General features: G+C 66.2%; 1 protein-coding gene across 1 annotated transcript in view; it reads right to left on the bottom strand.

Annotated features, from left to right (window-relative positions):
- CELSR1 (cadherin EGF LAG seven-pass G-type receptor 1) overlaps window positions 1–26580 on the bottom strand; it is a 103601-nt gene extending 77021 nt beyond the window's left edge. Inside the window, 1 exon segment of the mRNA XM_079774575.1 lies at window positions 22841–26580. Coding sequence (XP_079630701.1) covers window positions 22841–26450 — 3610 coding nt within the window. The 5' untranslated portion in view covers window positions 26451–26580.
- Between the last annotated feature and the right edge of the window lie 606 nt (window positions 26581–27186).

The following is a 27186-nucleotide window of genomic DNA, read 5'->3' as shown; positions in this document are numbered from 1 at the left end:
GGTCCTGCCGCCCAGGTCTGCCATGCGCACGCCGGGCCGGGCAGTGCCGCGGTCTGCGGAACGGGCTGGACCGGGGCGGTCAGCGGCCGCCATGGGCAGATGGAGAAACAGAACCCGTGCCCCTTGGGAGGCAGGGTGGGCTTCCTCACGTGACACTTCGGGGCCACCTGCTCCGGCTCTTAGTCCCTCTGTCTCAGGTCCTGTCCCCATCCCACCGGACACAGTCCGGGAGTGTTCGCCGGGATGCGTCCTGGCCTGATGCCCGCCCCCCCCCCCCCGACCCCGTCAGCCCTGGTCCTGAAGGCAGCTGGGTCTCCCCTCTGCTCCCCTGCTCCCCACCACGCAGGCCACCCGGCTCCCAGGAGGGAGTCTCCGCTGAGCACCGACTGTGTGCACAGCCAGGACCTCCTGCCCGCCCTTCCTCCACTTAATGCTCCCTCACCCCACAGACACGCACACTCCCACATTCACACACACACACTCACACACATACACACTCGCATACACGGGCATATACTTACATTCACACACATACACACACACTCCCACACATACACACTCACATGTGCATATACTTACATTCACACACACACACTCTCATACACACACACTCATACTCACACACACACATATACGTGCATATACTTACATTCACACACATACACACTCATACTTACACACTCATACTCACACACACACTCACACCTCCGAGCTTCGGAAGGAGACTCCCAGCGCCCCCGTGGCGCCCCTGGCCTGGGCCTGCGCAGATGGAAGAGATTAATCTAATATCAGATACCGTGCTATTAAGTGATTAAGAGACGACTTAAAAGTAACAAATTGGAGCTCCCTCTGACGTGCCCCAGGGGCACAAGTTCCCGGGATTCCGCCGCTGAAGGCTATACCGCTCATCGCCCGCTCATCGCCGGAAGATGGTTTGTGCCAGGGATCCTTTAAAGATCCGAATCTGCAACTAAACCCCAGCGGCTCATTAGCATTGTCACCACTCACTCACTCAGCACCTATGCCCAGCCCAGACCTGGAGACCCAGGACCCACAGTCCTGCCCTCCTGGGACCTAAGCGGGTGGGCAACAGCCACGGTGTGAAGTGTCCTGGGGGATGTCCAGGTGAGAGTGGGAGGTGTGGGGGAGGGGCACCCAGGGGGCTGATGGGAGGGAGGTGTGGGGGAGGGGTGCCCAGGGGGCTGATGGGAGGGAGGTGTGGGGGAGGGGTGCCCAGGGGGCTGATGGGAGGTGTGGGGGAGGGGTGCCCAGGGGGGCTGATGGCGGTGGGAGGCCCTGCCCGGAGCCTGAGCTGCAGGAGGAGGGCACTGCAGGCGGGAGAGCAGCTGGTGGTTTGTGGTCAGCAGTGCTCAGGCTGTACCCGGCCCTGTCCCCGCACGGCCCCGGGGGCAACCGTCACTGTGGTGCCCTCCCTCCCGCTCCAAGCAGAGCTACCCCAGGCCCCGTCCTCCCTACGTGGACACGGGGACGTCCTGGGAGGTGTGGCTGCCGAGCCTGGTGGGCAGCAGGGAGGAAACCGGTGCGTGGGGCACCCTGGAGGCACCAGCGAATCGGGAGTGCGCATGTGTGTGTACACCTGTGCCTGCGTGTGTGCGCACACGTGTGTGGATCCAGTGGGCCTGTTGGGGGGTGTGGCTTTATCACCTCCGTCCCCCACCACAGGCCAGCACCGAGGAAGGCAGGGGTGCGGAGGCCCGCCTGGCACCAGGGAGGGGCCCGGGCGCCCCACACGCCTCGCTGAGGCTCGAGGGCACACGCCTCCCCTGCCCACAGGGACGTTTCCAGGAGCTGGGCCCCTCCCTGCACTCACCCCTCAGCGGTGGGCGGGCGGGCGGGTCACGGTGGCGGGAGGGACGGATCAGCTCCGGTCACCAGGTGTGCCCAGCGCCGCCGGGGCGGGCACCTGCTGTTCTGCACGCGGGACTGTGCTGCGGGCGGGACCTCTCCCTTTGCGGCCAGTCCTGAGGCCTCCGGGCTTTTTCTCAGCTTGGAGTTGTCAGCCAACAGACGGCGGCGGGCCCAGCCCTCCAGCTGTCACCACCAGTGCCAGCCGGCCACTATCTGGGGTCACTGCTCCCGGCCCCGTGTGTGTGTGGGGGGGCGCTGTAAGAAGGCACGTGTAGCTAGTGACCGGGGCCAGCTTTGCTATGGCTCCTGCTCGGGGCAGAGCCGACCTCGCTCACCCATCCCCTTCCCACCCCCCGAGGGTTAATGAGGCGGAGGAAGGAGGCCAAGTCCGGGGCCCCGACCTCTGCAGACTCCCCGACCGCAGCCACGTCCCCGGCCAGGCCGCTGCGGGCCACGGAGCCAGCGCCGGGGCAGGCCACGGTTCTCTCTCCCAGCCCCGCAGCAGCTGCAGGCGGCCCGGAAAACCCGTGTCCGCCCTCTGTGGCCGCCGGGTTCCGGGGACAGCAGTTCCCATGCCCAGCTGCCGGCCTGGCCGGGGAAAGCCATGGGGAGCCGCCGAGGGAGCCGCCCCGAGGACGGGCGCTCCCGGAGCCCATGGGGTGCGTGCAGGGACCTAGGAGCCGAGAGGACCCAGCCTCACGGCCCCGCACCCTCCTTTACGGCGGATGAGACAGGAGCCGGGGAGAGGTTTCCCAAGCTCCCAGGAGCTGGGCCCTGAAACCCGACCTCCGCCCCGCCCCCGCGCTGTTCTCGTCTAAACGTTTCATGTCACAGTGAGAGACAAGCCACAGGCACGCGTGCCCCTGGGCACGCCACGCCGCAGCCATGCCTTCCCCCAGAAAACCCCTCCGAAGCGGGGGATGGCCGAGCAGAGGGGACCCTGGCCCTGCAGCTGTGTGTGCAGGTGGGAGGGGGAAGGGGGCTCACTTTTAAAACAACAGAAAAATCTACACTAAACGCCTGCAGACGCTGCCCCGCCCATGCTTGGCACAGACAGGTCCCCAGTGTCCCCCTTCTCAGCACCTGCGGCCTCCCCTCGTCCTCCACTAGGTCCCGGCCCGTGGTTTCACTTCCCTTGTTTTATGGGCCAGGCCTCAGGGTCAGAGGCTCCGCAACCCGCCCACCGCCACTCGGCCGGTTAATGACGCGGGGAAATGCAAACCCACGTCTGTGCAGGCGCACGGCGCCCGCGGCCCACGGCGCCCGCTGCCTCTCACCCAGGGGCTTGCTCTCTGCCCCCCCTCCACCCCCCCTCCGCCCCCCTCCCCCCAGTCAGGACACACAGCAGCAGCACCTTCCCAAGCAGGTCGCTCCGCCCAGCACCGGGGACGGGTCACCTGCACTGAAGGACGCAGAACCACCCACTCCTCGCTGCGCCAGCCACCCGGTCCCCCGACAGCGCCTAATGTCTCCTCCGGGGTGGCGGCGGGGGTGGGGGGGGGGCGGGCATGAAATCACCTCATGTGAGAACCACTGTATCACACAAACCTGGATGTCGTTTTGTCTTCCATTCTGTTTTTTAATTTATATTTTTATTGATGTCAGAGAGGAAGGCCTCCTGCACGCCCCTCACGGGGGATGGAGCCCACAACCCGGGCCTGGGCCCCGACCGGGAATGGAACCGTGACCTCCTGGTGCATAGGGCGACGCTCAATCAGGAGCCACGCCGGCCGCGATGGAAGGTTTGTTTTGTTTTTAAAGTTCTTATAAACTAGCAAACGGGAGAAAAACTAAGTCGTTTATTCTCTTTAACACCTGCAGGCATTGAGGCGGGCTGAGTTCAAGCTCCCACAGGGACCCCCTCGAGTCCATGGGAAAGGTCCTCGGTGAGGACAGACAGCAGCGGGAAGCACACGCAGGGAAGAGGCCGGCCCGCACCCTCCCCGGTGCGTCCTGCAGCTCTGAGTCCTTCAGCCCTCCTGGCTAAGGGCATCCTTTCCAACACGCGGGGTCTGTTTTCGGGGCTCCCCGTGTTTCCCGTCGCCTATCTGGGGGTCCCTGGCTGCCGGCGGGCCTGGTCATCGCAAAGGCCTTCCAACAGCCGTGCCGCCCAGCGGACCGGGCCCCCACCTTGCTCTTCTTCAAGACGGCCTGGGCTCTTCTCGGCCAACTTTATTTACATACAATGTAGTTTACGTATGAAACTTACGTGTAGGTTAGCATGTATTCATACATGTAAACATGTCTTATATATAAATTTTACATGTTTTTACATATACGTTTTAGAGTCAGCTTGTCGATTTTCTCCATTTCCCCTAAAAAACCCCGTGGGTTTTGGGTGATATCACACTGAATCTACCCAGCCATCTGGAGAGAAATGACCGAGTCCCCGTGGGCTTCTCACCGTGACCTGCACAGGTGTCTGCCCGATTTTATTACGTTTACTCCTGGTTATGTGACCTTCGCCTGTATGCCGTCAGAATGAACACGCCCCGTTTCTCCCCCGGGTCCTGCTGGCGCACAGACACACTTGATTTCGTGTTTTACCCACGTAGCCAACACCCGTGCTGACTCACGGTCCCTTCGATCCTTTCCCTGAACGCTCCGGGATTTTCCTTGTACGTACCGCTGCATGGGTGAATAAGAGCGGCCGTGTTCTTACCTACATAGCATCTTATTTACAGCAGCAGCAGCCTCCCACCATCACCCCCAAGTTAATAACATCAAGAGCCATGCGCGGTGAGGAGGTGAGACTGTAAGACATGGGGCACCTGTACAGTCCGGGGGGGGGGGGGGGGGAGGAACACTACACCCCAAACCAGAGGCCGCACGAGAAAGACAAGGACCGGGCAGGTCTCGGCAGACATGCAAATGGCCCAACGCCTGAATAGAAGCCCCGCCCCGAGGAACGGGAGCGCGGAGGGCGGCGAACTAGACAATGGACTATTTTTACCCCTCGGGCTGGCACACGTTCTGGGCAGCACTAACGGCCAGCGTGGGGCAGACAGAGGAACCGGCGTCTGGGCTGGTGGCAAGTGTGCCAACAGGCGATGTGTTCTCAGAAGGCAACGTGGTGATCTCATCAGTGTGACGCCCACACCTTCTGCCGCGTCCTCCACGCCGCCCACCCGATCCAGGAAGCCCTGGCACACGTGCCCGCCGCGTCCAGGGAGAGTCACCGCTTGGTTGTAACAGCGAGACGGGACCCACCCAGGCCTCCACCAACCCGGCAGGGCTGCCCTGCAGGAACAGTAAAACCGAATCGAGCCCGGCCGGCGTGCCTCAGCAGCCGAGTGTCAACCCAGGAGCCAAAAGGTCACCGGTTCGACCCCCAGGCCCGGGCTGAGGGCTCGATGCCCAGGAGGGGGCGTGCAGGAGGCCGTTAATTGACCATGTTCCTCGCTTAGCGATGTTTCTAGCTCTCTATCCTCCTCCCTTCCTCTCTGAAACCAATAAAAAAAGAAAAGAAAAATATGAAAAAAACCAAAACTGAATCGAGTGCCCCTGATCCATCCACCCTTAACCCCACAATCTCCCAGCATTCTCTGCATTCGCCCCGCAGAACCCCAAACTGCCCTTTGAACCCCTCCACTGCACATCCCCTCCCCAAAGCCAAGCCCCGCCCCCTTCAGAACACACCAGCCCCCAGAAGGGCCCTAGTCCCTGGGAATCTCCTCTCCTGCGGGACCCCACCCCCTTCCCGCGCCCGCAGCCAGCTCGGCGGCTCCACGGAAAGCCGGGCTCCGGGCCCCGAGGGACCGGCCACACAAGGAAGCTCTCCAACGTGGCAGCGAGACCGGTGCCGGGTTTCACCTGCCGCTGGAGGTGCCCTTTCCAGGGAGCCCTGCGGCCCCTCCCCCAGGGCCCGGGGATCACATTTACAGGGATGGCGGTAACCATGGAAACGGGGAGTCCCGCGCAGGCTGGCGGCCGGCGGTTGATGAGTAACCTTGGGGACAATGACAGCAGCGGCTCTGTGCTCTTTCAGGGGCCGGGGCGGCTGAATGGGAGCCCAGCACAAAGGCCGTGGCGAAATGACAGGGGCCCAGTGCCCGAGGGGGCGTCAATGACACCCATCGCCGGTCACAGAAGAGTAGGGGTCGGGGGCCACCCCTGCGCTGCGGGACCTCTGGGGGGCGGTACAAGGGACGTGGGCTGTCCTCCTTCCTGAAACGCACTTTAGAGCCGTGTCCCCTCTTCTCTGGGCGGCTGGGGGCCTGCGAGAGCAGAAGGAAGCCCACCCACGGCCCGGCCTGGGGTCTGACACGACGGGACTGGCTCCGACGGGGCCGCGTCTCCTCACGGCCGTCCGTCTGGGTGGGGAGGCGGCCTGCGGCCCCTTTCCCCCCATCACCCCGGCACCGGCGATCCGTGATCTGTGCCACACGGCGGCCCACAGCAGGCAGCACCTCGGAGCCCGGTGCTCTGGGCAGGCCTTGCCCCCCGGCACCTGGTCCCCTCGGCCCCCGGCCCCACCCAAGTCCCCGCACGTCCATGGCGGCGGCTCACCTCCTGGAACCCTCACGCGTTTCCGAGACATCTCCTTCGGAGGGGCCTCCAGAGCATCCGGGATCTGAGATCCGGAATAAAGAGGGGCCGGCTTCCCGTGAAGACACGGGCACGTCCACCCCGCACGCCTCCTGCCACGTTCACTGCTGTCCAGTGCGTGTCCGTCGGCTGCCGGCCTGGCTGTGGGCTCCGTGATGGGGGCACTGGCTGGCAGTGCCCACGCCGGTGTGTCGCCCTGGCTGCTGTCACTGGCTGGCCTGGGTCCTGGCCCACCCGCCTACCGCAGCCACCACCAGCCAGGGCCCCTGTGAGACCCAGTCCTTGGGCGTGGCGCCCCTTAGGGGCTGGGACGGCCCGGAGACCTCCGCGCTTGGTTTCCATCAGCCCGGCCGGCGTGGCTCCGCGGTTGAGCATCGACCTAGGAACCAGGAGGTCACGGTTCCATTCCCCGTCAGGGCACAGGCCCGGGTTGCAGGCTCGACCCCCAGTGTGGGGCGTGCAGGAGGCAGCCGATGGATGATTCTCTATCTCATCAATGTTTCTACCTGCTCCCTCTCCCTTCCTCTCTGAAATCAATACAAATATATTTTCTAAAAATAATAAATAAATCGTGGCTGACAGCCAGCAGCCGTTCTGGCCAGAGCGGCCCCCGAGAGTGCCCGCCTGGTGCTGGGGACACAGGGGTGTGTATGCCCAGGCCCCTGCCCAGGTGGGCACGCAGCGGCCGCCTCCCAGGACCAGGGGGGCCTCTGGGGGGGCCTCGGCCCAGCAGCCCCTCCTGACGCCTGGGCCCACGGCCCACCTGCCGCCCACGCTCCGCCATGCCCTCTTCTGGGAATTGGGGCTCCACGTGCACTCCCCCCATCCCCCCACCCCCCCAGGAAGGGGAGCTCGAGCGGCCCCTCCCACAGGCATCTGTGCAGGTGACAGTCGGACCCAGAAAGCCTTCCTTCCCCACCAGACGCCCTTGCACCCCACTCCCGCCCTCCGTCACCTCCACAGCTGTGACCACAGCAGCGAGCCGACCTCGGGCGCTGACCGGCCCCTGGACGGAGCGTGGGGAGGGCAGTAGGTGCGCTTTTAGGGACTCCTGCGGCCACACTGTGCGCCCAGCAGGTGCTGCTCACAATGTCTGTGCTGGGGACCAGGGCGGATGGTGGGGGAGGGGTGCCTGTCGGGAGCAGGGGACTCAGAACCGCAGGGAGCTCTGCCTTCTCTCCTGTCAGCTTGTCATCAGCTCGGTCACTGGGTCACCCAGCCCCCGCCCCGGCCCTGCGGCCCCTCCGCGCCTCCCGGAAGAGTCTGCTGGGTGGCATCTGTCACACGTGCGCGCCCCGCCCCTCCCTAAAGGACCGCGCTCACTTGCCAAATTCCAGGCATCCCGCTGCCCTCGCGGTGGCCCCCCACCCCCTCTGCTTTGGACAATGACGCTGCTGAGCCCACGCCGCAGCTCTGCTCGAGGTCAGCCTGCCGCCCCCATTCCGTGGGCCGTCTCCCCTCCAACACGGGAGCCCGGGTCTGGCTGGGCGGGGAATGCCGGTTCCGAGGGGGATGTGTTAGGCGTTTATAAATAGCGCATCCCCCCGGGCACGGCTGAGGAGACCCGCAGCGTGGCGACCGGACATCGCGATGACCGCAGGGCCGGCCGCAACCCGTGTCCCGGAAGGTTCTGGAAGGCCGCGGGCCTTCTGGTTTGGTTTCCTGTCCCAGGCAGGACAACAGAGCCCAGTGACTTCTCCACCCTGTTTTAAAGGTGGCATAACGCAGGCCCAGCCGGTGTGGCTCAGGGGCTGAGCGTCGACCTATGAACCAGGAGGTCACGGTTCAATTCCCGGTCAGGGCACAGGCCCGGGCTCCATCCCCAGGAGGAGGCAGCCGATCCATGATTCTCTCTCATCACGGGTGTTTCTCTCTCTCCCTTCCTCTCTGACGTCGGTAAAAATGTATTTATTAAAGAGAAATAAAGGTGTCACAGTGCCCACCGCCTCCTGGGTCCCTGCGCCGGCGCCGCCCTCCAGTCCCGGTCAGTCAGCAGCGTCCCCAGGGCCTGCTCTGGCGACAGAGGCTGCAGGTGGCCTCTGGGGGGACCAGGCACAGCCAGGCTCCCAGACGTCACAGGGAGAGGACAAGGGGTGCAGGAGGGGGACCTGCAGGGGGTTCTCATGCCCGGCCTCCTCGTGACACCGGCACAGGGGGCTCGTCACTCCTTTACCGAGGACGAGGACGCTGGCTCGGAGGGTGGCGGGCGCCCCGCCTCGCACGCGGGAGGCGCCGGGTGGAGGCAGCCTCCTCTCCCGGGCCTCGGGCTGCACCTCAGGGTCGTGCCCAGCGCCCTGCACTCACGTTACCGGTCCCGGCCAACCCCCTGGACCACTCACACCGCGCTCCCGAAGGTGCCCACAGTTCTGAGTGCCAGGGGCCGTGCGGGCACGGGGAGTCCCAGGTTCGCCCGGCAGGGCCCGCTGGCCGCCTTTAGGGCGAGCATCTCAGCGCAGGCCCCAGGGAGCAGGTGCGATGTCTGTTGTCATGACTCAGGGGTGGCGTGTCGCGGGGGGCCTTCACGTCCTACAGGGCACAGGCACGGAGGGTGACTCGCGGAGGTCAGCGGTGCTGGGGGGGGGACGCCCGCTCTGGGGCTGGCACGCGGCAGGTGTGGGAGGCGACCAAGGAGGGTCTGTGGGGTCCTAGGGAGGGGCTGGCCTCTCCCTGAGGAAGGGATGCCACCCTGCTGGGCAAGGGGGGCTGGCAAGACTCAGTGTCCCCGGGGCAGGGCTGCCCCATGAGCGGCACAGGCTGCTGGTTGAGGAAATGGTCCAGCCAACGGGCAGGAAGGACCAGTGCGCCCTCCCCGCCCCCATCCAGCTCGTCGCCCCCCTCGTGGGCACAGAGGCCCGAGCCGGTCACCCTCCTCCAGCCGCGATGCCCCCCTCATGGGCACAGAGGCCTGAGCCGGTCACCCTCCTCCAGCCGCGATGCCCCCCTCGTGGGCACAGAGGCCCGAGTCGGTCACGCCTCCCCCGGCCAGGCCTCTCTCCGAGGCTGCTCACCCGTGAGCCGGCCGCTCTGAACCCTCACCCTCCCCCTGCTCCCCCCCGCCCCAGTGCGACCCGCCCCGTCCACCTCTGGCCGTGAAGCCGGAGCCATAAAAGCTCCAGCCGGTCACCTGGGGGGAGGTACACAGGCGCCTTTACAAGCCGGGGACCCGAGCGTAAACGCCAGGAAATGAGGCTCACTCCTCGCGCTGCGGCTCCCCCGGGCCTCCCCGGAGGTGATTAACGCGAGCGGACACACAGCCCGGGACCCCACTGTCCCTGGACAAAGGGACGGCTCTTCAATGCAGGTCCCAGAGGCGCCTCCCGAAAGCTGCGGGCGCACCCATCGCCATGGCAACCCTGCCAGGCGGGGAGGAAGGTGATGAGCCCACGGCCGCCCTCTGACTCAAACCCTGCGGTGACCAGGGACTGGCTCCGGGCCTGGGGCGCGGGGTGATGTCCTCCCTGCTTCCCCCTACGGCCAGAATGTTCTAGAGTGAGCACAATGGGCACGGGGGGGAGGGGGGCAGACAGAGGAGAGGGCGGGGCCAGCAGACTGGCAGGCCAGGGCCAGGGGCCTCGAAGGCACCGCCCAGGTGGGGGGCAGCAGCGGGACCAGCCGCCTCTCCCCGACCCAGGGCGCCCCGCAGCCCCGGCGCTGCCAGCTCCGCCCGCCTCTCCTGCTGGGGAGACACGAGCGCCTTCCGCCCCTCAGCCTCAGCCGGGCTGCGGTGAGAGACCCCGTGCCCTTGTCCCGGCCACACAACCGGGGAGGGACGGTTCCCCTCACTTTCCTCCCGGCCTCAGCCACTTCGGGTCCCCTGGGTCACACCTGGGGTCCCGCTGCCCCCGGGGAGCACAAGTCGCTCTGTCCCCAGGTCCCTGGCAGCCCAGAGCCGGGAGCCCCACGCCACCTGGGGCCCAGGCCACGTCCTCATCACGGGACCAGGACATGCCCGGCTGTAACAGACCCAATGGTCCCCCCAGCGTCTAGCACAGCCAACATCCAGGCCAGCGCCTCCCCCTCACAGCGAGGAGCTCGGCCCCGGCGCGGCGGTGACCTAAACGCCACAGCCCGGGCGCGCCTGAGCCATCCCGCGCTCAGCAAGTGTCGCTGCAGGAGAAGCCCTGGGCCCCCGCCCCACCCGGACTCCTGCCTGCGCCGCCCCAGCCTGGCGGGGAGCACCCCTGACCGCGCTGGGCCACCCGGCGCCACTGAACACTCCACAGCCACGTCTCGGACTCAGGATGCTTCACTCACACCCCAAACCGACGAGGGGGGCCTGTGGCCTTGGCTGTGCCCGTCCTCAAAGGCCACGGCTTTCCACCCCACGGTGCCCAGCAGGACCCTGCCCCCCGCCCCCCAGGGCACCCCGTGGCAATGGTTTCTTTTTTAAACCCTCGATGTCCTGGGAGGAGAGTTCTGTGCTACGGGACGGTCCTAAGCCGCGGACGGGGCCCACCCCCGGGGGCACGACGGCCCGGAGAAGGCGACAGCCCTGTCCCCAGGTGCAGGGGCAGCGCCGAGCCCTCCGCGCCTCCCTCGCGGCCTGAGACGGTGTCCGGGACGGCTCGGCTGGCTCGCCCGGGTAACAAAGCTGTTTAGCGCGGGGCGTGGAGAGGACGCCTGGGAGAGCGGGACTTGCCTGCGTGAAGCCCTGGGCCCGCCCCTCTCTGGACTCACCGGCCAGGCGGGCCTCTCCCTGCCCCTCCCGGGCACCGCGGGCCGCGGGGTCAGCCGGGCACCAAGCTCGCGAGCTGCCGGGCGCCAGAGCTCCCAGAACGGGCCCGCGCTCGGCCTGGAGAGGCACATGCACCGCCTGCCCCGGTGCCACCGGACGGCGGCCGCCCTCTGCTCACAGCAGCCACTCTGACCCACGGCCAGGGAAGTCCTCATCTCGTTAGATGTCCACAGAATGAACCCCAAGCAGCAGGAATGTTCGGCCTGGAGAATCCATCCGATTTTAAAACATGAAAAAAACGTGTACAATTTTGAGGTGATAAAAATATTCCGGGCCCTGGCCGGTTTGGCTCAGTGGATAGAGCTTTGGCCTGCAGACTGAAGGGTCCCGGGTTCGATTCAGTCAAGGGCACATGCCCGGGTTGCAGGCTCCTCCCCAGTGGGGGGCGTGCAGGAGGCAGCCGATCCATGATTCTCTCTCATCATGGATGTTTCTATCCCTCTCTCCCTCTCCCTTCCTCTCTGAAATCGATACAAATATTTTAAATATACTAGAGGCCCGGTGCACGAAATGTGTGCAAGGGGCTCAGCCCTCGCAGCCCCTCCCAGCCCCAGCTTCGTCCGGCAGGTCTTCGTGAAGGTCATTTTGCTGTTCGGTCTAATTAGCACGTTAGCTCTTTATTATCCTAATAAGAGTAATATGCAAATTGACCATCACTCCAACACACAAAATGGCCGCCCCCATGTGGACACAAGATGGCCGGCAGGGGAGGGCAGTTGTGGGCGATCAGGCCTGCAGGAGAGGGCAGCTAGGGGCGACCAGGCCAGCAGGGGAGGGCAGTTGGGGGCGACCAGGCCAGCAGGGGAGGGCAGTTGGGGGTGACCAGGCCAGCAGGGGAGGGCAGTTAGAGGTGAACAGGCCAGCAAAGGAGGGAAGTTGGGGGCAAACAGGCTGGCAGGGGAGCAGTTAGGCATCAATCAGGCTGGCAGAGGAGTGGTTAGGGGGTGAACAGGCTGGCAGGCAGAAGTGGTTAGGGGCAATCAGGCAGGCAGGCAGGCGAGCGGTTGGGTGCCAGCAGTCCTGGATTGTGAGAGGGATGTCCCAGATTGGAGAGGGTGCAGGCTGGGCTGAGGGACACCCCCCCCCATGCACGAATTTCGTGCACCGGGCCTCTAGTATAGAATATTAAAAAGAAATGTCCCAGAACTTGACAGTCGCGATGGCCGACTGTCCACTTTAATGTGGCTCTGACATCCTGTGAACCATAACACACACACACACACACACACACACACACACACACACACGGCGGCCATGACTGCCTCGGGAATCAGACATCCCGGCGGCTAAGTGCTTGAACCCTGTCACTGGCCGGCCCCCTCCCTGAAAGAGTCAGCCCGGGGACACAGCACCTCTCGGCACAGACCCCGGGGAAGCTCGCGCTTCCGGAGCGCCTCCTCGGCAGCGTGGCTCCGTGGACCCGGAACCGAGAGCCTCCTGGCCCAGGCGGGCCGGCGCACAGAGGGACACCTGCCTCAGTTTCCCCGAAGCCGCCAGATACCAGTCTGGCCCCTGAAGGGGCTCAGTCCAGGGTTCACACGGCTGCAAGCGGGCTCTGGGTCCAAAAGAGGCCGGGCCCGGGGGCGGGAGAGCAAGGGAGGGAAACGCCGAGTCCCGATGCAAACACAGCGGCGGCCCCTGCCAGCCCGGCCCGGCGCTGTCCCCGCCGCCCGCTCCTGCCTCCGGCCCTGCAGCCCGGTCTGCCCTGAAAGCAGGCCCCAGCCAGCGCCCGTCCTTTGTTTTTTTGTTGTTGTTACTCCTCACCCGAGGATATTTTCCATGGACTTTTAGAGAGAGAGGGAGGGAGAGGGGAGACAGAGAGAAACATCTATCGATGTGAGAGAAACGAACCCATTGGCTGCCTCCTGCACGCGCCCCGCCAGGGCCTGGGCCAGGGAGGAGCCTGAAACCGAGGTACGTGTCCTTGACCGGAATCAAGCCTGGGACCCGTTGGTCCACAGGCCGGTGCTCTATCCACTGAGCCACACCGGCCTGGGTGCCCTATTGCACATCAAGAGGTGCTGGCCGGGCAGCAGAACCAGCCTCTGTGTCCCCCCGGCCCCCAGTCCTGCTTTCCCGGGCATCGCTGTCCCACAGTGAGGCGCCCACACCAACACGCAGAGCTCACGCCCTGGGCTTCCTGTCACACACACGCACACACACACCCCTGACCTCTGACGGCCGCCTGCGGGATGCACAGGAAATCTCTCAGCACAACACACCTTAATATTTCCACCCGCTCTTCTTGGGAGACGGGGGGGGGGGGGGGGGGACTCTCCACGACACATCAGAGAATTTCCCATGCTCACGAGAGACAGATGGCGAGTGGGACCGGCGACGCCCACGGCGGTGTCACCTGGCATCAGGCACCAGACAGCACAGGCGGGGGGTGTGGCCATCTCAGCACAGGCCCATGCCCCGCACCTGCCTTTCTGCGGGCCACACACTCTGCGCCCCTCCCTCCTTAGCCCCTCGAGGCAGGAGCACACCCCCTAAACCCAACGCCACTGTGACTTCCTCGGTGCCCCAGGGCGTGAGGAGGCTGTGTCAACACCACCGGGGCCCTGCCCGGGGCCTCGCTCACTGGATTCAGGGCACAGAGGGCAGAGGAGCAGGGTCCCCGTGGGCACCGGGCATTCAAAGGGGCCGAAGGGAGCTGCTGGCCGCTCAGCCTCGGGGGGACACGTCCCCTCCGGCCCCCCGCAGAGGCGCTCCCCACACGCCCAGCCCCTGCGTGGCCGGAACCGCTTCGTTCTGTTAGCCGTTTTTATTGTGGGAAACGTGTAAAATGTCACCTTTTTACCGTTTTTAAGTTTGCAGCTGAGTGGCATCAAGGACGTCCACACTGTCGGGCCCCCCTCCACCCCCCATCCCCATAGCTCTTCTCATCTCGCACAACGGAGATTCCCCCTCCCCGGCCCCTGGGTCCCCCCCCACCCCCCACCCCGTGTCTGGATGAAGGTGACGGCTCCAGGGCCTCCCCCCATCACACAGCGCTCGTTCTCTGTGACGGCGCACGTCACCGCGCGGGAGGCCCTCCGGGGTCGGCCGTGTGGTAGCAGGTGTCGGGGTTTCCTTTCCGGCCCAGGCTGACGGACAGCCGGTGCACAAACATGCTTACCGCTCCCCCGTCGGCGAGCACCGGGCCGCCTCCGCCCGCTGGCTGGCGGGCGTCCTGCAGCGAGGAGCACGGTGTGCAGCCGACCCTGCTGGTGACCCTGCCTTCCCTCCTTCGGGCCGTGGACACGGACACCCGGGACGGAATCCTGGGTCCTGTGCTCATTCGCTGTTTACCTTTCGGAGAACGGCCGTCCTGCCCTCCGCCGGGGCCGCGCCACCTCCCAGCGCACCACCCGCGCACGAGGCCTCCCTTCTCCACCCCCGCGCCTACGCTCGCTGCCTCCTGTTCCGTTTTGTTTTGGGAACAGACCCCCCCCCCCCCGTGGGAGGCGGTGCCCCTCTGTGGCTCCGACCTGCGTTTCCCCCTCGATGAGGAGTGTGGAGCCTCTCTTCCCGACCTGCTGGCCACCGGCACGTCCTCCGGGCCCCTCGCCGCCTTCGGACCGAGGCGCCTGGTTCCGTGGCTGAGCCGCAGGGTCCCCCACACGTTCTGGAGAGGAACCCCCGTCAGACCCACACGCGAGCATTTTGTAACAGCTCTGAAAGGAACCCCTTCTCGGCACCCGAGATGTCGACGGCGAGAGAAAGGTTCCCCAAGTCACAGCCACAGCCCTCGGCCGGGGTTCCGATTTCCTGCTCCTTAACCAACAGAACGTCCCGGGGGCCTCGCCTCACGGGGACCTGGGCCACGACCGCCCCGCCCTTGCCTCACTGGGGACGCCGAGGCCAGAGGGGCAGCGTGACGGCGCCAGCAGTCAGAGCGAGGCCGGCCAGGCCTGGTCGCCGCGCAAACTCGGGCTCCCCGACGCCAGGGACGGACGCCCGCCCGGCGCCAGGGACGGCTGCTGGGACCGAGGTCGTGGGTGGCGGTCTCCGCCGACGACACGGCTGCCTCTGTGCAGACAGCCTTCCCAGCAGCTCCCGGGCGGGCGTTTACTGCCTGAGACGGGCTCATTTCCGATGCTAACACGGCACCCCCTTTATCTGGGCCAGGGGGCCAGTTTACCTTAACCAAGTATCACTTAGATCAGACACTTTAAATCCTGGAAAGATAAAAAAGACACAGAACTGGCAGTGAGAACAGACCGTTAGGAAAGAAACATCCTGCCCTAGCAGTGTGGCTCAGTGGATAGAGCGTCGGCCTGCGGACTGAAGGGTCCCGGGTTCGATTCCGCTCAAGGGCACATGCCCGGGTTGCAGGCTCGATCCCCGGTAGGGGGCGTGCAGGAGGCAGCCGATCCATGATTCTCTCTCAGCATTGATGTTTCTATCTCTCTCTTCCTCTCCCTTCCTCGCTGAAGTCAATGCAAATATTTTTTTTTTTTTTAAATCTTGAGGAAGGGAGGAGGGAAGGCCGGTGGCTCCTGCCCAGCAGAACCTGTGCCCTGGGAGCTGGAAAGCCCCCAGGCCTGTCACCCAGCGGCCCCTGTGGGCTCCTCCTCGGTGTCTGCCTCCCTGGCCTCTAGCTCTGCGCACCGATCGCCCCCCTGCACCTGGTGCGCGCCGCTCCTGCACTCCCGTTTCCCGGAACAGCTCCCCCACGGAGACCCTGCAGAGCTCCCCGTCACAGGGCCTCCAGTGCGGCCCCTCAACACCCTGCAAATGGCGTCCGTTAGCCCACGCCGGTGGGGAAACTGAGGCACGGAGACAGCTATGCCAGGTGGGGGCCGGACTCAGCCCCACACGCCTGCCCGACCCTCACAGGGTGGGGGCTAAGAGCAGAAAGGAGGGGCACCCACCACGCCCCGAGGGGCCCAGGTCGGGGGCCCTCCCAGGCCTGTGCTGTGGGCGGAGGTGACGAACGCCATGCTGCCCGCTCCCCGGGCAGGCCCACCACGCCGGCCAGCGCCCGGAGCGCCCCTGAGGCGGGCGGACAGGGCAGTGAGGCCTGGGAAACCCGCAGGGCCCCCCTGGGCCAGGCGTGCCGGGTCCTTGGACAGCAGCCCTGCAGGGCAGGGGGAGGTCCCAAACCAGGAGCCCTCGGCACAGCGCAGCCTCCGTGTGTGTGTGTGTGTGTGTGTGTGTGGAGGGGGGGGGGCAGCGACAATCCAAACACCCAACAGAGCGAACCGGCCCCGTCGACAGGGCCGTCACGAGCCAGGCCTGGAACCGAGCCGGCGGCGGCCGTGCGGACGGAGGGCTCGGCCTGCGAGGTCCAGGCGCCCGTCTCTCCTCCGGCGCGCTGCCCACCGGTGGCAGGGCGGGCAGGGTCCTCTCTCATCTCAGCTTCCTGAGGCGCCCGCAGGTCCGTGGGAAAAGGATGCCATCGGGGGCTCCCCTGCTCACCCGCCATCCACCCTCACGGACGTGCCCCCCGGAAAAGGACTCAGAAAGCAGCCCCAAGCCTGTCCTGGCCTCTCCTGCTGAGACTGGCAGACACGTGGCCTGCTGACACCTCGCTGGCCCCTGGCCGGCCCCGAGCTCAGGGCTGCAGCCTCCCTCCCCGGGGCGCCGGGCCGCGCTCACGCCCTCCGCAGCGGGAGGTGGCGGGCGGGGAAGGCTGTGCTGAAGAACGGGCCCTCAAAGTCGCGGCTTAAATCATGTCTGTGCACCTATGCGTGTGAGCATGCGTGTTGGTGTGTACATTCATGTTTGTATGCATGTGCACGTATGTTTACATGTGCATTTGTGTGCATGTGTCTGCTCTTGTGTACTGAGTGTACGTCCGTGTGCACATGTGTGTGTGCCTGTGAGCACGTGTGTCTGTCTGCAGCCCATGTGTGTCTATGTGTTTAGGGACGAGCCAGGGCGTCGGGAGAACAGGCCCCACGGTGGTTAAAACGCAGAGCTGGGCGGGCTGCCCGGTGGGAACGTTCACTCCCAGGAGGGGAGCCGACTGCCCAGGGTCCACGTCCTCACCTGACGCCAAAGCCCCTTCCTTTCACCAGGCCACGCCCCCCGCGCCACCCGGGACTGACGGGGCGGGGCCTGTCTCCCGCCCCAGCCTCCCTCTGGGCCCCAGCGAAGGTGGTAGCGCCGCTGTGGCCTCGGCAGGTAGAACCCAGGACCCCTCAGCTGGTCCCATAAACAATCCACAGGTATCGCCAAGCACCTCCTGTGTGCGCACGCGTTCCCCCACAAACACATGGTGGCCCCTGAGGCCCTGACCCCCCTGCATCTCCTCGGGGGCCCCCGTTCCCCTCCCCAAACCAGCACACAGAGAGCAGAGGCTGTGTACACCCCACAGTCGGGAATCTAACTCTACGGCTCCCACGTGACCTGCGTGTTCGGGTTACAAGACAAGGAGGAACGCCAGAGAGCCATTGCCCGCGGGCGGTGAGAGGGAAGAGCCTCGCCCATCGAGGAAGGCCTCCCGCCCGCTCTGCCCCGCGCGATAAGATCGACCGTGAGCATCGGGTGCTGGCAAGGGCGTGGCCGTGGCCCCGCGCCACCCGCCCCGGGCTCGCAGGGTGCTGCCAGCGCCTGGCACCCACCACCCACCTCCCTGGTTCCTGCTCTCCGGCATCGACGTGGGCAGGTGTGCGCGGCCCAGATCAGATGGGCTTCCCACCGAGGCACCGGGTCCCGCACCGAGTCCTGGCGTCACCACCACGTTCCCAGATGTGAGAGGGCTCAGTGCCCGCCGCCTTTCCTGCCACCCTCACGGGTGGGCGGGGCCGGATGGAGACCTCAGGTCACCAGGCAGCGTGCCGAGATGGGGCACCGGTGGCCTCGGCCCTGCCCAGGGTCCCTGGCCCTCCGCTCCTCCATCGCAGGCCGTGACTCCACGGGAAGCGTAGCTACCGTCCCCGCCCCACCCCGCAGCCCTGTCCACACTCAGCGTGGCCACACGGCCTCACAGTTACCACTGAGACTTGTCCCCCACACCCAGTGACCCCGAAAGGTGCCAGTGCCTGCTGGGTGCACGCCTGCCCGGGCAGGTGGACTCGAGGACGGGCTGGGTGTGCAGATTAACAGGTGAACTCGTCTTCGCTCTCAACTCAGCCAGGTCCCTCCCGGCCCCACGGCCCCACAGCCACCCCGCCTCTCCTCTGAGCCTCACTCACCTCCAGGGACCTGTCCTCTGCTCCCCCCGGGGGCTCCCAGCCCCCCATGAAGTCCATGCCACCGACCGGACACTGGGCCACAGCTCCCGGCTGTGCCTGAGCCCCGTCCTCATCTCTCGCCGGCAGACGGGTCGCTGGCCATCCCCAGCCCTCACCGTCCTCGTGTCAGCCACGCTGACCGCCTCTAGCCATGACCCCCGCTGGTCTCTCCCAGCCAGACCTGCACGTCTGACCTCTAACCTCACGACCCACTCTGTCACCCGTGCTCCTCAGCCTCAAGCTGGGCCCTCCCCTCCATGCTCACTGCCTGTCAGCTGCTCAGACACCGCCCCAACCTCGGCCCCAAGCTCCCCGCACCCCCTCCTAGGCCCTCCAGCCAGCCTCCCCATTTCCCCCTGCCAGGCACCCACTTATCCACTGTTGGTCTCCACCACCTTCTGAGACCGGGCCACAGGGCTCTCCAGGGCCTCACACACAGTAGGCCTGGCACACAGTAGGTGCTTAACAGAAACGGCTTTGCTCCTGAGCCAGTGTTTCTGAGAGTCTGTGAGCAGTCGACTGTCTCCAGAGCCACTGCAGCCCTCCCACGGCTAACGAGCTGCCCACAGCCCCCGACTCGATGCCCCGGGAGCACCCGGCTCGCCGCCTGTGGTGGTTCCAGCCGAGATCCAGAAACAAACAACGCGCCTGCACCCGGTCGGTGCCCGGTACAGGGGCCGCCTCCCACTTCCTTGTTTGCCATTGTCTATGTACAAGTCCCCACGACGTCCTGTGTTTAACCGGCAAATCCTTTCTAAAGCGTTATCGAGCCTGGGCGCCCTGTACCACATCCCCTCCACCCGCGTCAACGCAGGAAGGCCGCTCGCGCCCACGGCGCCGACCAGCTTTTTCTGACACGTCGGCCAACCATCTCTACTCCATAAGGCAAGTGCCGCCTCCCCATGCCCGCGGGTCCACCCTCCCGCCCCCAGAAGCAGGGCCACTTCCCACCGAATGTCGTGTCCTGCAAGGCTCAACTAAGGCGCTACACCCGCAGCACACACCTGTCCACGCTGGATGAAAATGGCAATGTTACCAAAACACCGCACCGGGGAGAGACGGCAGGCAGCTCTCAACGCTCCAGAGTCCCACCGGTTCCCAGCCAGGTGCTTTCAAGACGCAGGCCCGTTTCTCAACACCCATAAGGAAGTCCCCACCGCAAAACCAAGTTTTAACGTTCTCTCTGATTTGAGAGGGGGGGGAGGGCATGTGCCCTGCACCCTGGGCATGTGCCTTGACCCGGAAGCAAACCAGTGGCCTTTCAGTGCACAGGGTGACGCTGAGCCACACCAGCCAGGGCTCTACCACAACATCTTAAATATCATTAAAAAACCATCTCATGGGAGAGAAACATCTTGTGTGGCTGGATGTTACCCCAAAATGACAGCTATTTGAATTCGACTATATTCAGAATTCAAAAATTTTTCCAATACCTGTAGTGTTTTGTCCTTAGGATAAGGTGACCAGATCGTCCTGCTTTTGGCGGGACAGTCCTGATTTTTAATAATTTGTCCCGCGTCCCACTGCGTTTTAAAAAAGTCCCTATTTTTAAAACGCCATGGGACGCGGGACAAATTGTTAAAAATCGGTTTTGTCCCGCCAAAAGCGGGACGATCTGGTCACCTTACCTTAGGAGGCTACACAAAACCATGAGCACCATCTACTCACAGTGGGAATGGCTGCTGGGCCCCCAGCCCCCAGGCGGAAAGGAACGGCCTCCTCCCAACAGTCCACCCAGAGGCCCCGCCTCCAGAGGCCCCGCCTCCAGAGGCCCCGCCTCCAGAGGCCCCGCCTCCAGAGGCCCCGCCTCCAGAGGCCCCGCCTCCAGAGGCCCCGCCTCCAGAGGCCCCGCCTCCAGAGGCCCCGCCTCCAGAGGCCCCGCCTCCAGAGGCCCCGCCTCCAGAGGCCCCGCCTCCAGAGGCCCCGCCTCCAGAGGCCCCGCCTCCAGAGGCCCCGCCTCCAGAGGCCCCGCCTCCAGAGGCCCCGCCTCCAGAGGCCCCGCCTCCAGAGGCCCCGCCTCCAGAGGCCCCGCCTCCAGAGGCCCCGCCTCCAGAGGCCCCGCCTCCAGAGGCCCCGCCTCCAGAGGCCCCTTCCCAGCAGCGCTGGAAGCTCTCAGCCCTTCCTGGCAAGGAGCCCACAAAACCTCATCCGGGCTGTTCCTGGGCAGCCCTGCAGGGCGGTAACCCTGCATTCGAGGCTCCAGGGCATGACTGCACACGGGGAAGCCAGTTACACTTCATTGAAAACAGCGTATGAGTTTGAAACAACAGCTCTCTCCACGGTTCCCCAATAAAACCTAAGAATGGCCTCTGTTAATTGAAGGGCAGATCTCTTTGCTTTGTTTTCTTTCTCCACAGCGCTCTGCTGTTGGGAATTACAGAGTTTTATGGTTTGCAGTGTCTTGCTTCTTTGGAGCATGACCTCGGAGCCGAGTGGCCTGGGGGCGACACAGCACCGGAGGGGCCTATTTTACCCCAGGGCAGGGATTCACCATGGACACAATTCGCTTAGCCACTAATTCCTCAAAAAACGCTGTCCCAGGTAAGCGAGGGTGCTGGGAGGGCGGGGGGTGGGCATGTGTTTTCTGGATCAGGGGGTACACCGGGACTCCTGCTCCCTGTGTAACCCTGAGCCTCAGTTTCTTCATCTGTAAAAGGGCAGCAGCCAAACACCACTCACCCCCCAGTAACCAGAGGAGTGAGTGACAGTGTAAATAAAGACGATAGAAACCTGCTTGGTACCCAGTAAAAGGTCCTCATCATTCCCTGGGGAGTCGACACAGGAGCCCCAGAGCCTGATGAAACGAGGCTGTGTCACCCAGGGTTGGGTGCCCAGCACCGGTTCACTGGGACAATCACCCCAATCCACCTCCGACTGTGGTCCAGGCTGTGGGCCCGCCAGGTGGGCCCGGCGGCCCTGAGTAACTAACCTCTTTTGAATGAAATCCACCCTAAACCCTGTTATCCGGCCAACACAGGGGGCCCGCATTCCTGACGGCCCAGACGCAAAACATCGCCGATGCCAGCACGCACCGTTCCCAAAGAGCACCGCCTCCCTGTAAAGCCGGCACCCGGGGACACTGCCAAGTCGTGTTTATATGGGCTGAGTGCCCACTCTGCTCTGCCCAGCAGATAAAGAAATAAGAAAATGCAAATGGAATTTAGAAAAGAGACTTTTTAAAAAATTGTGTCGCTGCGCAGAATAGCCAACACCCTGGTCACCAGTTCTCGCTAAGGGGCTATTCCGTATTCTCTACACATGTTCACAGCCTCGCAAAACCTAAAATATCACCCGCCGACAGACGCCACGGCCCAAGTCTGCGCTGAAGTATCGCATCACTTCAAACCGGTGCGTAAGTTCCAGGTCTTACGAGCAAGCAACCAGGAGCTGTTGGCTGCCCGCCCTGCGTCTATAAAGAATTACAGCCCACTGCGGGATCACACGCAGTCAGAAAATAAACCTCTGCATTCTCCCCGGGCTCCCACGGTGAGAGCGCAGCCTAATAATGTATTGTTTAAATGACGAATCTGAAACACTGACTCAACCCGCCCGCCCGAGCCTTTCTGGGTGATGATTAAGGTCACAGCCCACACCAGCTGACCACGTCCACAGGTGGGCCCCGGAGGAGCTGCTGGGGGTCCCTTTATCGTTCCCAACCCCCGCCCCACCAAATCCTTCTTTCTGTCCCACACACCCACTCTGGGTCTCCCTCTCCCCAGCCGCACAGGCCCCGCCTGGCACACGGGGCCAGCTCATTGCTGCCAAGCATGTAGCTGGCTGAGCCAAAACAGTATCCTTCCAGTCCCCCTCCAGCCCCGAGCAAGCAGGCCAGCTGGTTCCCACACGGGCTCCCCCAGCGACCGAGGGGGCAGGCCTCTAAGGAACACCCGATGTGAAGTCCCAGGCTAGTGCAGGAGCCAAGATCAAACGCGGCCCCGCTTTGCAGAGCGCTCCCACACGGAGCACACACGGCCCACTGTTATTATCTGGAGGAGACGGCGAGGAGACGGAGAAGAGACACAGGGCCCCGGCTCCAGCCGCATTACGGGGTGACTCAGGGCCCATCCAGCAATTTCCAACAGTCCCGCCCGGGGACTAATTGGCACATGAGATGGGCAGTGACCTTTGATCTTTCCAGACAGCTGTGTGGCTGACGGCAAAGCCTCACCACCAAACCAGATGACGCAGATAACCCGGGACACCGGGCTGTCACAGCACACCTCGGGAGCCGCGGCCAGCCGAGGGAAGCGCCAGGAAGCCCTGGTCTTGAACTTGAAGCAGCCCAGGCCTGTTCCCAGCAAGAATGCTGAGGGAAGCAGTGCCGTGTCCCTCCCACTCGCCTGGCGGGGTGGGGAGCACCACCCCCTTCCCGCTAGCAGCACCCAACCATCCAACCGGAGGCCACACATCCCCCCCCCGTGTCGCCCGGGCCCTGCCCGAATGCGCCCCAGCTCGTCGGGCAGGCCCCTGGCAGGTCCCGGCAGCACCCGGGGAGCCCCGCAGGCGCCCAGGGGCCACTCACCGGAAACAGACACCTCCATGAGCGCCTCCAGCGGCCGGTTGTTGTCCAGGTCCCGGCTGAGCTGCAGCTCGCCCGTGGCCGCGTCCAGGAGCAGCAGCCGCAGCTCGTTGCCCTGCAGGAAGGTGTAGTTGAGGCTGTCGGAGAGGTCGGGGTCGTGGGCCGGGATGCGGCCGATCACGCCGGTGGGGAAGCTGTTGGACTTGTTGGTGACGTAGTTGTTGAAGAGGATCTGGAAGTCGGGCAGCACCGGCGGGTTGTCGTTCTGGTCCAGGAGGCGGACGCGCACCGTGGCCCGGCTCACCAGCGGGGCGGAGGTGGCCTGCACCACCAGCACGTACTCCCGCCGCACCTCGAAGTCCAGCTCGGCCAGGGCTCGCAGGTCCCCGCTGAGCAGGTCCAGCTGGAAGACCTCGGGCACGTTGCCCTCCACGATCTGGTACATGATCTGGGCGTTGGGGCCCTCGTCGGGGTCATGGGCGCGAATCCTGGCCACCACGGACCCCACAGGGCTGTTCTCCTCCACCAGCAGCTCCAGTTCGTCCCTCTCAAACACGGGGGGGTTGTCGTTAATGTCCAAGACGGTCACCTGGATGTCCACGGAGGCACTCAGGGGCGTAGGGCTCCCCCGGTCCACAGCCAGGACCCGAAGGGAGTACACGGCCACGTTCTCCCGGTCCAGCCGGCGCTGGGTGCGGATCACGCCGGACGTGGGCTCGATGTAGAAGTCCCCGTCGCCGTCGTCGCCGCCCTGGAACGTGTAGAGCAGGCGGCCGTTGGGGCCCGAGTCCCGATCGGTGGCCGAGACCTGGAGGACGCTGGTGGACGGGGGCGCATCCTCGAAGACAGAGCCCTGGTAGAAGTCCCGCAGGAACCGGGGCGCGTTGTCGTTGGCATCGAGGATGAGGATCTCCAGGGAGGTGGTGTCCGACTTCTGGGGGATGCCGTTGTCCCGGGCCGTGATGGCCAGCGTGTAGGCCGCCTGGTCCTCGTAGTCGAGCTCCGTCAGCGTGTAGACGGTGCCGCTGTCGGGGTCGATGCGGAACTGCGGCACGGGGTCCTCCAGCACGTAGGTGATGCGCGCGTTCTCGCCGGTGTCCTCGTCCGTGGCGCCGATGGTGGCGATGGAGGTGCCCACGGGCCGGTCCTCGCGGACACTCACGGTGTAGTGGGAGCTCTGGAACACCGGCCGGTGCGTGTTGGCGTCCGTGACGTTGATGAAGACCTGCGCGGTGTGCGAGCGCGTGCCATCCGACGCCGTCACGGCCAGCACGTACTGCCGCTCCTGCTTGTAGTCCAGCGGCAGCGCCAGGGTGATGAGGCCGCCGCCGCTCTGGCTGCTGAGCGCGAAGCGGTTCCGGGTGTTGCCGCCCGTGAGCTGGTAGGTGATCACGCTGTTGGCGTCGCGGTCCAGGGCGCGCAGGGTCAGCACGCTGCTCCCCACGGCCGCGTCCTCGTTCAGGCGCAGCTCGTACGCCGGCTGCGTGAACACGGGGTCGTTGTCGTTCACGTCCAGGACGGTGATGGACACGCTGGCCGAGGAGCTCATGGGCGGCGAGCCGTGGTCCACAGCCTCCACGGCGAAGCTGTAGCGCTCCACCGCCTCCCGGTCCAGCTCGGCGCGCACGGTGATCCAGCCCGAGCTGTTGTGGATCTGGAAAGGGAAGTCCGCGGCCGAGGCGGGGCCCTGGGCGCCGGCGCCCCCCGCGGGGGCGGCGGAGGCCGTGTCCACCAGGCGGTAGCGCAGGCGCGCGTTCTCCCCCGCGTCCGCGTCCACGGCCTGGATGTGCAGCACCGAGTGGCCCAGCGGCACGTTCTCCAGCACGGCCGCCTGGAACGGGCTGCTCACGAAGATGGGCGCGTTGTCGTTCACGTCCAGCACCTGCACCGAGACCAGCCCCGAGGAGTTGATGAGCGGCGGCCGGCCCCCGTCCTGCGCCTTGACGCGCAGCGTGTACTCGCGGATGGCCTCGAAGTCCAGCGGGTTGATCACGTCCAGGCTGCCGCTCAGCGAGTGCAGGTGGAACTGCCCCTTCAGGTTCCCGCTGACGATGCTGTAGTGGAGGGCCGCGTTCTGGCCCTGGTCCCGGTCCGTGGCCCACACGCGCAGCACCGGCGTGTTCACGGCCACGTCCTCGGGCACCCGGACCACGTAGCGCGTCTCGCTGAACTGCGGGTAGTTGTCATTCTCGTCCTCCACCGTGATGTGCACCGTGGCCGTGGCGCTGAGCGGGCCGGGGCTGCGGCCCTGGTCGTTGGCCTCCACCAGCAGCTGGTACTCGGCCTCCTCCTCGCGGTCCACCGCCGCCCGCGTGCGCACCACGCCCGAGCGCGCATCGATCTCGAAGACGCCGCGCGCGCCCTCCAGCAGGCGGTAGCGCATGTCGGCGTTGGAGGGCGCGTCGCCGTCGGTGGCGCGGATGGTCAGCACCTCGTAGCCCACCTCCAGGTTCTCGCGCACGCGCTCGCGGTACTCGGACTGCTCGAAGGCCGGGCTGTGGTCGTTGGTGTCGCTGACCGTGACGGTGAGGTAGGTGGCGGCCGAGCGCCGCGGCTGGCCGTGGTCCGCGGCGCTCACCTTGAGCACGTGCGTGTCCTTGGTCTCGCGGTCCAGCGGGCGGGCCGTGCTCACCGCGCCCGTGTCGGGGTCGATGAGGAAGAAGCCGTTGGAGCGCTCGTCGAACAGCGCCTCCATCTGGTAGCTCAGGCGGCCCGCCTCGCCCTCGTCGGGGTCGTGCGCGCGCAGCTCAATGACCGCGGTGCCCGCCGGCTCGTTCTCGGGCACCGACACCTGGTAGCTGGGCAGCGGGAACTGAGGGCTCGTGCCGCCGCCGGCACCCCGCCGGGCCCGCCTCGCCGTCCCCGCCGCCCTGGCCCCGACCTGAAGCGGTCTCGGCGGCGACGGCGACGGCGACAGCGACGGGGAGGGCGTCCCCGCGGCCGCCTCCAACCGCAGCTCCACCCGGATGGCGCCGGCCGCGCGCCTCAGGGCACACAGCAGGCGCAGGCGGGTCGAGCCGCCCGGCGGCAGGCAGACGCGGCCGCGTGGGCAGAGGCGGCCGGGGTGCGGCGGGCAGCTGCAGGCCGGGAACGTGGTCAGGGCCGCCAGCGCCGAGTGCAGAACGGCCCCGCCGCCGCCGGGGGCCGGGAAGCACAGCCCCGCGCCGGGCCCGGGCACTGTCAGCACGGCCCTCGCGCGAAGCTCCGCGCGGATGGCCCGTCGCGGCCGGAGCCGGGCGCCGCAACCGGAGCCGTACGCGCGCGCCCGCAGGCGGAGGCTCAGCACGGTCGGGGCGCCGCGGGCTGCGAGGCGAACGTGCAGCGGCAGCGGGCGACCCCCGAGGCGCGCGCAGCTGCGGGGCCCCGGGCCCGGCCCGCGCCGCCGTCCGCCCAGCCGCCCGTCGCGGCTCACGTCCAGCGCCTCTCGGAGCGCCCGGTGGGTGCGCACGGCGTCCAGCGCGTAGGTCCAGCCGGGGCCGAGGGTGAAGGCGCGGGCCCCGCCGGGCACGCGCAGCTCCCAGGCGGCCGCTCGAAGCCCCAACGCCGGGAGGGCGGCGGCCGCGGCCAGGAGCAGCAGCGAGGGCAGCACGGGCGGCGGCGGCCGCGGCGCCATGGCCCCGAGCCCGAGCCGGGCGCCGGAGCACAACCCATGCACCCGGCGCGGCTCCGCACCCACCCGGCGGGGCCGGGGGGCGGCTCCCGTGCGCCCGGCGCCCGGCCCTCGAGGCAGCCCGCGCCCCGCCTCTCCGGGGGCCCGGGCGGGGACACCGGGGGCCGCGCTCCCTGCCTCCCCCGCAGCTTCCACGTCGAGAGCACTTTGCGAAAGTTTGCCAAGTTGGTTTCAAGATGGCTCCTCCTCGCGGCCCGGGAGGTGCCGCGCATCAACCTGCGGTGGCGGCGGCTCCAGGTGGCTCCCGCGCGGGCTCGGCCGGCGGCGTGGGAAGCGAGGCGGGCCCGGAGCGGGGCGGGGGCTGCGCTCCCGGAGCGGCCTGGAGAGCTCCGCGCCGCTCGGACCCCAGCGGCCGGCTGCTGCCTGGGCGGTGCGCTCGCCCGCGCCCCCTCTGCCCGCGCTCTCCCCGCCCCGGCCGGCCCCGCCCCGCCCCTGGCCCAGCCGCGTATTGTTCGGCCCGGGAGGGAGCCGGCCCGGAGGTGCGCGCCGGGGAGATCGCTATGGAGACGCGGGGGCGCAGCGGGGGCGGGGGTGGGGCCGGGCCCACTCCCCTGCGGCCTCCCCACCCGCCTCCCTGGGGGGCGGGGCCGAGGGGGCCGGGCCGGGAAAGGCGGGGCTGGGGCCCCGGGGCGGCCGCCACCAGTGGGGCGGTGGCTCTGCCTGTCCCGGCCCGGCGAGG

This window comes from Cnephaeus nilssonii, assembly GCF_951640355.1.
Source record: "Cnephaeus nilssonii genome assembly, chromosome: 6".
NCBI classification, from domain to species: domain Eukaryota; kingdom Metazoa; phylum Chordata; class Mammalia; order Chiroptera; family Vespertilionidae; genus Cnephaeus; species Cnephaeus nilssonii.
Note: the sequence above shows the minus strand (reverse complement) of the source record. Positions and strands in the feature narration are given on the sequence as shown.